The 12,672-nt window shown below is 30.1% G+C and overlaps 3 protein-coding genes across 4 annotated transcripts in view; 2 read left to right on the forward strand and 1 right to left on the reverse strand.

The window, feature by feature from the left end:
- LOC101505038 (aldehyde dehydrogenase family 3 member H1-like) overlaps nt 1-1,079 on the forward strand; it is a 5,573-nt gene extending 4,494 nt beyond the window's left edge. For both annotated transcript variants that reach the window (XM_004503842.4, XM_004503843.4), the window contains exons 11-12: nt 21-170; nt 670-1,079. In XM_004503842.4, coding sequence (XP_004503899.1) covers nt 21-170; nt 670-906 — 387 coding nt within the window. In that variant the 3' untranslated portion in view covers nt 907-1,079. The remainder of the gene's footprint in view (nt 1-20; nt 171-669) is intronic.
- Nucleotides 1,080-2,130: 1,051 nt separating this feature from the next.
- On the forward strand, nt 2,131-6,850 carry LOC101505898 (aspartic proteinase Asp1-like). Its single transcript, XM_004503845.4, has 8 exons — nt 2,131-2,734; nt 3,400-3,517; nt 3,898-4,121; nt 4,697-4,921; nt 5,089-5,230; nt 5,899-6,099; nt 6,330-6,402; nt 6,552-6,850. Exons 1-8 carry the CDS (start codon nt 2,514-2,516, stop codon nt 6,659-6,661), a joined length of 1,314 nt encoding a protein of 437 aa, XP_004503902.1. The 5' UTR covers nt 2,131-2,513; the 3' UTR covers nt 6,662-6,850.
- A 647-nt stretch (nt 6,851-7,497) lies between these two features.
- Nucleotides 7,498-9,216, reverse strand: NAC47 (NAC domain-containing protein). Its single transcript, XM_004503844.4, has 3 exons — nt 8,920-9,216; nt 8,509-8,786; nt 7,498-8,397 (listed from the first exon to the last, which is right to left on the reverse strand). Exons 1-3 carry the CDS (start codon nt 9,077-9,079, stop codon nt 7,966-7,968), a joined length of 870 nt encoding a protein of 289 aa, XP_004503901.1. The 5' UTR covers nt 9,080-9,216; the 3' UTR covers nt 7,498-7,965.
- Nucleotides 9,217-12,672: the final 3,456 nt, after the last annotated feature.

Below are 12,672 nucleotides of genomic sequence, written 5' to 3' on the forward strand. Positions count from 1 at the left end.
CTAACATTCTTTTTTTGCAGGTAGACAACATAGAAGATAGCTTCAGTATAATAAAATCAAGGCCAAAACCTCTCGCTGCATATCTCTTCACAAACAATGAGCAGCTGAAGAAGGAATATGTGGATAAGATATCTTCTGGAGGGATGCTCATCAACGACGCTGTCATACATGTAGATATTCTCTTTCTGAAATTAATTTATACATGAAAATTTATTGAATTCTAACATCTTCAAAAAAATTATGCTCCCATTTTCATAAATCTATTGTTCTATTGAGAGATTTTATGACGTCGAGAGTAAATCAATTTCACACTAACATCTAATGAGAAACCTTTATTTTTTCATGTAATACTGTCAATTTCAAAATGCAGATACAAAATGAGATGATAAGACAAAATAATATATTTTTATTAGATATTAATGTAAAACTAATTTACACTTACGGTGCATATCCTTTAAGTCTAACTAATATAATAATGTTGACTTGAATCAAGTGCTATTGGTTTTCTTATTCTACTAGTACAAATAATCCCTTAATATTTCATGAAAGGTAGAAACACATGCAGGTATAGTATGAATCTTAGATTCTCAAGACTTTACTACCTAAATGTTGTATGGCTAACATGCATGATGGCATTAGAGTGACATGTACAGCACAATGTTGGTGCAGGTTGCAACTCGTGGTTTGCCTTTTGGAGGAGTTGAAGAGAGTGGAATGGGTTGTTACCATGGAAAGTTCACTTTTGATAGTTTCAGCCATAAGAAATCAGTTTTGTATAAAAGTTTTGATGCAGATCCTTCCATAAGGTACCCACCATATACACCTCAGAAGGAAAAATTGTTGAGGGCCATTTTAGGTGGCAATATTTTTGACATAATTCTTGCTTTATTTGGATGGTCTAAATGATGATGTCTCCAAGGGACATGTAAATGTAATGTTCTTGTTCTCCCTAGTCTCTCATCATCTCTGATGGGGTGCCTCATTCTCTTCTACTTTACACCGGCAATGTATTATTGTACATGTATAATGGATAATCATTTGACTCATAAAAAAGTAAAAAACTTATGGATGTGTGTGTATATTGGGAAATTCAACCAAACACTTACGATATCTAATAGTTGTGAATGATTGAATATAAAAATATTTTACATTCACAATATATTTAAATTAAATTTCCCCAAAAATACCATCTTTATACAAGGATTGAGAACAATTTTGTACATAAAAAATGTTCATGCACAATTTATTATTGAAAATCGGAGTATAAAAGTAATTTTGAGTTTGATTACACCGACCACTTTACTATAATTTTTTTTTTATAAAAAAATTAGGAATAAATAATTATTAATTAACTTTTTACAACTGTTTTCCAAGAAAATTTCAACTCTTAGTATTAATAATTAATTAATGTGTTCTCATGAACATTCACTTTTCTGTAATTAATTAATGCGTTTTCACATGATTATTTACTCAAATGTAGCTTTAAATCTCTTAATAACTTCAACTAAGTTTTTTTTTTTGGTGAAATTCAGCTAAGTTCCTTTATAGGATATCACACTACTCTAAATTCTCCTAATCAAAAAAATACTATCCAAATTCTCAAATTCATAATTTTTTTCTTCGCAAATTGAATTAACTTTATTTTAATTATTTTTCTATTTTAAACTCATTAACATAGATAAACAACTTAAACTATAATCTATAATAAAAATTTTCAAATTTGCATCCGTTCAAATCATTGTTTCGTATCCTATTCAATCTTATCAAATTTATGTTCATGATATTTGATTGAACTTTCAATATTATCTACTGTCTTAAAAACATTACAAAGACTTCTAATTCTTGAATAGAAAATCAAACTTAAAAACATGAGATAAAGAAAGAAGTTTCTGAAAAATTGATAAAATTAGACTAATTATAGCAATTCAAAAATAAAACTTAAGAAGAAGAAATATATGTTAATTAAGAAATATATGTTAGCAAAAGTCAAAGACATCATAAGTTCCATTAACCATTATTTATATATTAGTATATTCTTTTGTTGTTTATTGCGGCAATCATTTTCACAAGGGACATGGAAGAAGTTTCCAAGAAATAAACAACCACACATAAATCTCATTGGCCATTACTTCCACCTCCATCTTTTATCTTCAAAACATACTCTCCCAATTATTTTTTATTTTCTACAATATCAACTTAAAGGGGTGCTCATAATATTTTCAACATTCATAAGTAAATGAGATGATACCTTGTGAATAAGAAAGGGATAAAATGCATAAGAAGCAATCCCACTTCTAATGTTGAATTCATTCTCTCCTCTCCTTTTTCAAAAACCCAAACCCAATTCCCCCTACAAACTTATACCAATAAAACAAGCTATCTTTCATCCATATAGATTATAAAAATTTAATTTTTAAACTCAATCCCACCACTTTTCAATGTCTTTCATCCATATAGATTATAAAAAATAAAATAGTTTTTTTCATTACTGAGAGAGAAGAAAAAAGAAGAAGATGAAGATAGGTAAAGTGAGATGGGGGGTGATGGTGGTTGTTACATTGATGATGTTGTTGAATTTGTCTTGTAATTGTTCAGCTTGGTTTGGTAATAAACGTAAAAGTGGAAGGAAATCTATTCTACCAAGTGAAGCCATGTCTTCTTCAAGGCCAAGTCTCATGAATATTGCTGGTTCCTCAATTGTTTTCCCTGTCTTTGGTAACGTTTATCCTGTTGGGTACGATCATTCACTTCTTATTCTCTTTCATCTTTTCGACTTCATTTTTATTATCTTTTTCTGTTCATAAAGCAAACAACTTTTCTCAAATGTTCTGCTTTTTTCTTTAGTTTCTTTAATACAAAAGAAGAAGAAATTCCCTTTTTTATATAGTTTCTTTAATTGTACGACCTTAGTGCTACCAGATAAGAGTATAACATTGTAATTTCTGGAGTTTAAATTCTGTTGCAGACTATTGGGACTATTGAAAAATGATCATTAATATCACTTTAATTAACAAGATATAGTTTCTTTAATAATATTTTATGAATAGATTTTTTGTGTGTTCTGAGCAAAAGTAGTATTTTGTGTGACATTTTCATTTATTTTTTGAAAGATGTGAGTATCCAAATTCATACCTGGAATATTTCTTTCTTGTTTTTCAATGATTAGTCCCTTTTCTGTTTCTTTGAAATTAGTTAATTTATTTCAAGAACAAAAAGAAAGGCAAAAAAGACACTCAATCAGAAGATGAAGCAAAAGGAAAAAAACTATTATTTAATGCCATATAATTTTGCTGTGTATGGTTTGGGGGAAAAATAGAATGTATAATAATTAATTCAAAAAAATAAAAAACTGTTTTGATATTCTGATATTAGCCAAACATAAATTTCAATTTTTTGCAGGTTCTATAATGTTACTCTTAACATAGGCCAACCACCAAGGCCCTATTTTTTTGATGTTGACACTGGTAGTGACCTCACATGGCTCCAATGTGATGCCCCTTGTTCCCAATGTTCTGAGGTAATATTTACATTATGTGAAAAATCTCACAACAATTATTTCATTTTTTAACTTAATTGTCAAAGAAAGTGAAGAACACAATCTTATGAGATTGAAAAGTTCATCCTTGCTTGTAGATAGATAAAGTGCATGTTTAGATAGACTTATTTACTCATGTATAGACCTAAACACTTGCGAGATTATTCGAGAGAGCATATGCAAATAGCTTATCACATGTTTATAAGTTGTTTTTGAGCTTATTTCTATTAGCCAGCTCTCTAGGATAGTTAATAAAAACAACCTATTGTTTATATGAAAATAGTTTGACTTGTTTATGCTATAAGCGCTTAATTAAGCTATGTGTGTCATGTTGATTTGAATTTGTTGATCAATTTTTGCAGACACCTCATCCGCTGTATCGGCCTAGCAATGACTTTGTGCCCTGCAAGGATCCACTATGTGCTTCGTTGCAGCCTAATAATGACTACACATGTGAAGACCCTAATCAATGTGACTATGAAATTGAGTATGCTGATCACTACTCAACCCTAGGTGTACTTCTCAATGATGTCTACCTTCTCAACTTCACCAATGGAGTCCAACTTAAAGTTAGAATGGCACTTGGGTTAGTTTACTTTGCAAGCTTTTATTTACCACTTTTCAAACATTTTTTACTTTCTCTGTCCTTGCATTTTCTTTTGTAATGTTTGCGTTTCTGATAGCAAGCTTTCAGAAAAGGATATCAACTAAAATAATCTCAGTAAAGTTGCTTACGCTTCTCAACTCCAATCTCTGAAGTATCTGCACAGACACTGCTAATAATTTGAGAAATAAAAGTGATTGAGTGTAACAAGATGTATTGGTGTTTGTCACGAGACACGTCTTTAGTCTGAAGTGTTAGTACAACATAAACTGCAATAGAAATTACAAATACATGCTAGATTGATTTATACAAGTAAATAAGTGAGTTAGACTATTTTGAACATATTCTTTCATTAGATAATGCACTTGAAGTCAGTGATGCCTAGAAGGCTAGAAGATTCCACAACCACTGTTGCATGATCTACTATTTGACATATGTAGTTGATTTTATCAACATGACATATATCCCTGATGACCAAAATTTATGCCATATGTATTTTTGTTAAGCTGTTTTGAAAGAATCATCTAATGCACCTATTTTCTGATTCCTTTATACAGATGTGGATATGATCAGTTTTTTTCACCTTCTTCTTACCACCCTTTAGATGGAATACTTGGGCTTGGAAGAGGAAAGGCCAGCTTGATATCACAGCTGAATAGTCAGGGCTTGGTGCGAAATGTGATCGGACATTGTTTAAGCTTGCGAGGAGGAGGATATATCTTCTTTGGAAATGTTTATGATTCTTCTCGTATGAGTTGGACTTCATTTTCATCTATTGAATCGTGAGTACACTTTCCGAAGTCAGATCCTCATTTTACATGATCCACGTCCACAACATAATACTAACATTTGTCATTTAAAAAAAGATGATCCACGTGTATTATAGTTAGTAGTGACTCATAATTTTGTGATACCTTCCGATTTAAATCTTGTGTGTTATTTGTGTCAGGGGAAAACATTACTCTGCAGGGCCAGCTGAACTTGTTTTTGGAGGAAGGAAGAGTGGTGCAGGAAATCTGAATATTATTTTTGACACAGGAAGTTCCTACACTTACTTCAACTCTCAGGCTTACCAAGTATTGATTTCTTTGGTCAGTTAAAAACATTTTTCACTGTACTCCCTCTTAGAAATAATGTAAACAACAAACTAGTTATGGTTTATATAGAAAATAGGATAGTGTTAATATTTTGTATCAATTACAATTCATTATAAATATAGCATAACCCTGCTTTTGAGAAAAATCTAAGTCTTACATTGAAATGAAAGGAACCTTACCTTACAAACCGGTTTTGTAGGTCCACTATAATACATGTTATGTAATTTCTTGTTTTCTCATCCACAAGGCATTTATGGTATAAGATTGTTTATGCCAATTTCATCATTGAAGACTCACGCTACAAACTGGTGTCGTAAGGATAAGTTACACCCAATATAAAAACCTAATACCCACGAGCAACAACCCGCAAACAAACATTTTGCTGAGCACAAGAGGAGTCCCTTTTTCTAGCTTGTTTGGAAGCTTACATTACACACTAAAGTTCCCTAAACTCTCCTGTGTGAGACTTGTTGTTACTTTTGAAATATCACAAACACTTAAAAACACAACACATTAGACATTTCTACTAAAAGATCATTCATGCCAATTTCATTATTGGAGACTCAAATTGTATGATGACTAAAAAAGTACTTTCTTCCTTTATACTAGAAAATATTTGCAGCTTATTTAAGATAACATTTTGTTCAATTTTCCAAATGCAGCTGAGTAAGGAGTTAAATAGAAAGCCTATAAAAGCAGCACCTGATGACCAGACTTTACCTATATGCTGGCACGGTAAAAAACCTTTCAAAAACATAAACGAAGTGAAGAAATACTTCAAGCCACTAGCACTTAGTTTCACCAAGGGTGGAAGAGTTAAACCTCAATTTGAGATCCCTCCTGAAGCTTATTTGATAATATCAGTGAGTTCTAACTTATCAAACTCTTCTATGCTTGTTAATTTCTATAATACTCCCTCCAGAATGAACTATAAGCAAAAAGACATTTGGAAAGTCGATGTATCTAATCTAAATTTATAGACCAAATACATCAACTTTTTCAACACTATTTTTTGTTTATATTTCATTCCGGAGGGAGTGAATAATAGACACATTTCATGTGTGAATGCTAATAATGTGTTTTTGTGTGCCAGAACATGGGAAATGTTTGTCTAGGCATTCTAAATGGCTTTGAAGTAGGGTTGGGTGAACTTAACGTAATTGGAGGTAATAATTTAGTTACATTGTTACTATCTCATTTTAGATACATACATTTATATTCAATTACTTTTATATTTGCAAATTTTTATTAGTGTCAATATCCATATCAACATTATTATTATGTTATGTAAGTAGTGTTGGTATTGTTTATGCAGACATATCAATGCTAGAGAAAGTGATGGTATTCGACAACGAGAAGCAGTTGATTGGATGGGGAGCTGCAGATTGCAACCGTGACCCAAGATTCATAGATGTTAGCTTATGATCATAAAAAAGTACATAATCAACACATGCATGTGACTAATTTCATGGAGAGATTAGACAATATTTTAATGCAGATTATAGAGCAGGATAATGATAAACCACTAATGTATTGTCTTCATGGTGATTCATTTGTGAATGCAGCATTGTGTATAGCATTAGAATCTGAATATAACAGAAATTATTATATTTATTCATTAGGCATTATGTAATTATTACTAAGTAACAAATAGATTCACATAGATGTATTTATCAATTTATAAAATTCAAAGATTAATTTAACAGACGTTTACGATTTTAAGGATGAATTTAACTATTTACTCGATATAAATTTCATTACTGGTTACTTATACTAGCCACAAGAACTTATACTATAGTGCTATGGTAAAAGTTAATGGATAACACACAAATGAAGAAGGTGGTCAGAATAAAGAGACAAGTTCGACTGAAATCGGAGGTTATTTAAGTGGATATCATTAATTTAAATTTGATATATTTTTTTTTCAATTTAACATATTTTGTTTGATTTTATTAATATAATTTATTATTATTATTATTTATTAGATTTGAAGGAAAAACAGGAGGGAGTTTTTAACAAAATAAAAGTAAGAAGACAGTAATTAACAAAATAAAATTAAGTTGATAAAATAATTGAAGGACGGAGATGCAAACTCCTATAAATGAAAAAAAGCAGGACATTATATATATTTTTTAAGATGGATATTTTAGTGAATTTTTTAATATATATATATATAACCTACGTGGGATAGATGCTGCTAAGAACAATAGTGGTTTGGCATAGGCATGTGGCTCAGAAGTTAATAGTTTATTCCTTTGAAGTATTCTTACCAATGAATTGCAACTTTATATATTTATCCTTGTAAAGTAGAAGTGAAAATACACTAGATTATAAATAATTTAAATAACGAACCTAGAAAAATTCATACTACAAGTATATGAATGGAACAAGAATTTTCTACGGGAGTCCTTACATATTAACACTACCATATACCCCTAACATGACTAATGAGATGAGAATTGAGATTTTTGTTAAAGTTCAACCATACAACAAATCAATATCAGCCAAATTCAACAATCCCTAATAATCACCCACCCTAGAACAAGCATGCACCATTTGGAGTTAGTAGTTGTTTTGGTAGGTGTGAATGTGATTTTTGTCTACAACCAATTTAAAAAATACCTATGGGACCCTTCCTTATCAGGAGTTCCCATGCTCCCAAATGGTCATTTTCATTCAAACCCCATGACCATGACCGTGACCTATTTAAAATAATTTACCAATCCAAATCACTTGGGTAGGTACATTAACAAATCCTGCCAACCCGAGAGTTGATTCATTTGGTACTGAGCATTAGGGGCAAAAGGGTCATCTTCTCCATCGTCCATAAAATTCAACTGAAAATCAAAGGCCGAAACTGGGTCCGGGCCCAAAACAAATTCGTTCCACTTGGGCTCGCTTTGGACCTCCTTTTCGCACGTGACATCCGGCGAAACCACGTGCTCCGAACAGCTTGAATCCGTGTGAAAACGTGGCACCGAATCCGACGTGTCCGTGTGATCATTAATCCTGAAATCATCCTGGCCGTTCATCTTGATCTGAGGCTTCTTCTCATTCTCAAAGTGAACATCCTCAGAAAACATTGATACTTTGTTGACGCTGTTGTATTTCTCAATCTTCCCTTTCTTGTTGTAAATTCGACACAAAACCCAATCATCAAGCTGTCATTTCACATAACATAAACATTAATTTAAAAATCATTTCATATTCACACCACTAAAAAAACAATATAATAAAAAAATAAAACTAAAGTTGATAATGTATATACATACTCTCAAGTTGTGATTATTTTTGGATGCGGTTCTATCAACGTTGGCAAGGCGATACTCGTGCATGATCCAATTGGTTTTAACTCCTTTAGGAGCTTTGCCAGCGTAGAACACCAGTGCTTTCTTTATCCCAAGCGGCTTCGGCTTTCCAATCGGCTTATCGGCTCCAGTAGCTTTCCAATAACCGGTTCCCGCAGCCCGGTTCGGTCTTGAACCGTTTGGATATTTACGGTCCCTTGGAGAAAAAAAATACCATTCTTTCTCACCGTAAAGTGCCATTTCTGTATTTAACAACCCAAATTAGTATTTAATAAAAAAAAATGTAAATTAAGCCCAAGAATCTAAAATTATATTTAAGACAATAGAATTAGTTAGATTAAAAGTAAAACATTTGTAATGAAAATAAAAAATTACCGGGTAGGTGCCATGGGTCAAATTTATACAAATCGATTTCTTTGATAATGGGAACAGCGATGGGTTGAGAAGAACATTTTCTACATAAGTAGTGATTGACAAGTTCTTCATCAGTGGGATGAAATCTGAAGCCAGGTGGTAAGTCTAAAGCACCTTGCATTAGTGTGTTGTTTTAGTTATTGTTGAATTGGTGTGTGGTATGCGATTTTGGAGTTCGAAGTTGCGAGAGAGGAAGAAATGGGGTTTTTATAGGAAGATGAGAAGTAAAAAATATACACGTGCGTGGGTGAGTGATGTCGAGGGGAGGTGTATATAGAAATAGAAGGTGAACGCAGTCGGCACGTGGCAGTAGGTGAGTGTGTCATTGCTTTCGTCAGCAGCAATATAGCATAGCCAATTTTGGTAAAATATTTGACTGTTATGGTAGCGGCTCTGTTTTTATAAGGTCGACACTACTGTAGTACTTGTCTAGTGCTCTGCACCTTCCCAAATATCTCTTTTCTCTTTCTCTGCCCAAATATTCTCTGCCACATGTACCACTTTTTCACCCTTCATTTTCTCTACTAGTGTAGGGATTGCGCTTCTCTGCGGTAAAAATTGTCCATATTCACCTCAACATTTTTTATTCATAATCAAACGCTTTATATTTTATTTTTTTAAATCAAAATATACGTCTATTGTTTGATTTTAATATAACTGCCTCTAAAAACTTAGACACCATAAATGCGGGTCTTGATTTATTGCTGGAAATATCATTTCAATAGTATAGTAGCAGTATTAAATTTTGGAGTGGAAAACAATACTTATGTAATAGATATTTAAATATTAATTATTTGATTGAAGGTTCGATTTTTAAATGATATTTATGTTAACAGAGATTAATTTTTAAATAATTTTTAAGTATATTAAAAAGTTAATCCTTACAATTGTATAAATATATTATTTTATTTTATAAAAATAATTAAATAAAAATACTATGTCGATAAATTTTGTGGATGTCACTTTGATTGTTTTTAAAAAATAATACAAATTTTAAATTCTTACAAAATGAAGTAGAATGACGTACAATTACGTTGTTATTTGAGTTTCATATATAAAGTATGTGTTTTTTTAACTTTTATGTAATTTTTTCATTTATTATATAAAATTATTGTGATACCTCATTATTTATATGTCATGTGATAAAATAACACAAATTTAACATTATTAATAGTATAAAATAATAAAATAATTATAAATTATAAAATAAATTTATTAAAATATTAATATTTTTAAATTTGTAAATTTGACGATCAAACCACTTACTAAATTTATAATGAATTAACAATAATTTATAATCAAAATCAAACCAACATTATAACCGAAACAGAAAGAAAAAAAAACTTAACGACAATATCATCGAAAAGAAATTTATTTAGGTTGAAATAAAATTTAGCGATTATAGCAGCGATAATAAAAATCTATACAATAACTATTTTTTGACGAGAAGTAATTAACTCTAAATGGGTAGTAAAAAATCTAGCTAGTGACCTATGGCTTCCGGTTCATTAAAAAACTATGTAGCAAAAAAACATTGGATAAGTTTACATAAGAGAACAATCATGTTTTTAAAAAGTCTTTGCATTTGGCTTGTGTGCCTTACCTATTTGCCTATTATTTTACTTACCTTTAATTTATCAATCTTGAACATTCTTAATTGTCTCATCTTAGGGGATTAGAAAATGTGGATTCACAAAATAGTAAAGTGGATATGAAACCTATATAATTTATATATACGTGACGTGGAACGTGACCTAGTCTTAAGTGGACAAGAACTCTGGCATAATGTGGAAGCTACCTGGATGTTACCTCTTAGCTCTTAATAAAGGATTTATCTAGACCACTTGACAAATATTTTTTCAGTTGAACCAAAGGTTAAGGTTAAGCATGATATTTCAAGCCATGGTATTGAATTGTTACTTTTTGGTTTCCCTTTGGTCAAGTTCCTGTCTCTTCCTTTTTCAACTTTGCCACTTTGGATATCCATTAACCCACCCTTTGAAATTCCATTGACTTCTGATTCATTTTTTATTAAGATTTAACATAAGTATAGAGATATTTACAATTTTACATTGTAAATTTAAAGAAAAAAATATTATATATGTAAACTAGAGACTTACGATTAAACACTTGACATTCACTATTGACTTAAAAATGAACATAATAATTGAAAATAATCAAATCATTTTATTCGTAATTTGTCTATTTAAAAATAATTTATAGTTTTGACAAAAAAAAAAACAAGTAACATTTTATAAATATTTTTCTATATTATTATTGGTGGATATCGAAATTTATATTTTGTCAAAGTTATAAATTGATTCTAAGCATTAGTAAAAAAAAAAAAATAAGTTGGAGTCTAACCCTTGAGCCCCAAGTTTAGTAGTAGCTCCTTCTACTCTGTATGCATGCTCGCCGCTATCTTCTTTCCGTGTCTTATATATATATAAAAGAGAATAATCAAATATCAAAAAGACAAAAAAAGAAACTAATATTAAAAAATAAACTTCTGTCGATTAATATGACGAAGGAGGAAAAATGAGAATTAAATAAAAAATATAATCATTTTTGAAAAAAAGAAAAATTAATTTTAGGTGACAAAACTATAACATAAACGTCAATTAAAACAATTATTCAGAATAAAGGACATTGTTATTTGAGTTTTTAATCTAATATCAATGTGTTTTGAACCCTTTAAAAAAAGTTAATTAATAAATATACTTCTTTGATTCTATATATAAAAAGAAAAAAAAACATTAAAATCAAAAAAAGTTTATTTAACATATTGCTTTTAATTTTTTTATTGAAATAACTTTAACATTAAATATTTTTACATCCATTAATATAAACATCAATTATATTTCTACAAGAGTGTAAACATTTAAACAATAAATATATCTTAAAACTATATATTTTTTTATATCAATAACCAAAATTTTCTCCAAGTCAAACTCCCACAATTTGATAAATCTAATTCAAAGTTTTATGAAAAAAGTACATGCACCAAATAAAATTACTTTTCGAGGGAAGAATGAAAACCCAAAAGGATAATATTACTTTTAAAAAGATTTAAAAGAAATATATATAGTTTAATGAACATGGATAAAAAACGTCTTTATCAGCCATGGACCCAATTGGTGTAGCAAGTTGCCAACAAGTCCAAAAGGAATGAATATTTGTCCTTCAAGTAATTTTGCTACCTTCTGGGAACTTTCTTCACCTTTCACACTAGCTGCCAACATTGACTTCACCTCACTTGAACATTGTTGTTCAGTATGTTTTTGTCTGTTTCAACAGAAAACAAGAGCTGAAATGTTGAGTTAGAAAAGGAAAGAAATATAATATATCTTTTTGATAATTAGTTGTTGATGGAAAATTGGAGAAAGATCAAAATATTGATCTGAGACCCACAATGAGACTTTCTCTTCCCAAATCAAAAATAAAACACAATTTAAAAAGATACTTTTTTTTATTTAATTGCTGAATCTATTTATTTCCATTATCTAGTGAAGACTTATTTGAATTTTTATAGATCGGTTACCATGCAATATTAGAAAATCTAAATGCAAATTTTAATATAAGGTCTAAAATTATTAAAATCTGAAAATTTTTATTAAATTATTATTTTACTTTTTATTAAAAAAATTATTTTTTATAGAAACCTAAAACAGATGCTTTAGTAATCAAATCCTCGTATCGATCCTGATATTGTCC

The sequence above is a fragment of the Cicer arietinum genome, chromosome 6 (assembly GCF_000331145.2).
Source record: "Cicer arietinum cultivar CDC Frontier isolate Library 1 chromosome 6, Cicar.CDCFrontier_v2.0, whole genome shotgun sequence".
In the NCBI taxonomy this organism is placed as follows: domain Eukaryota; kingdom Viridiplantae; phylum Streptophyta; class Magnoliopsida; order Fabales; family Fabaceae; genus Cicer; species Cicer arietinum.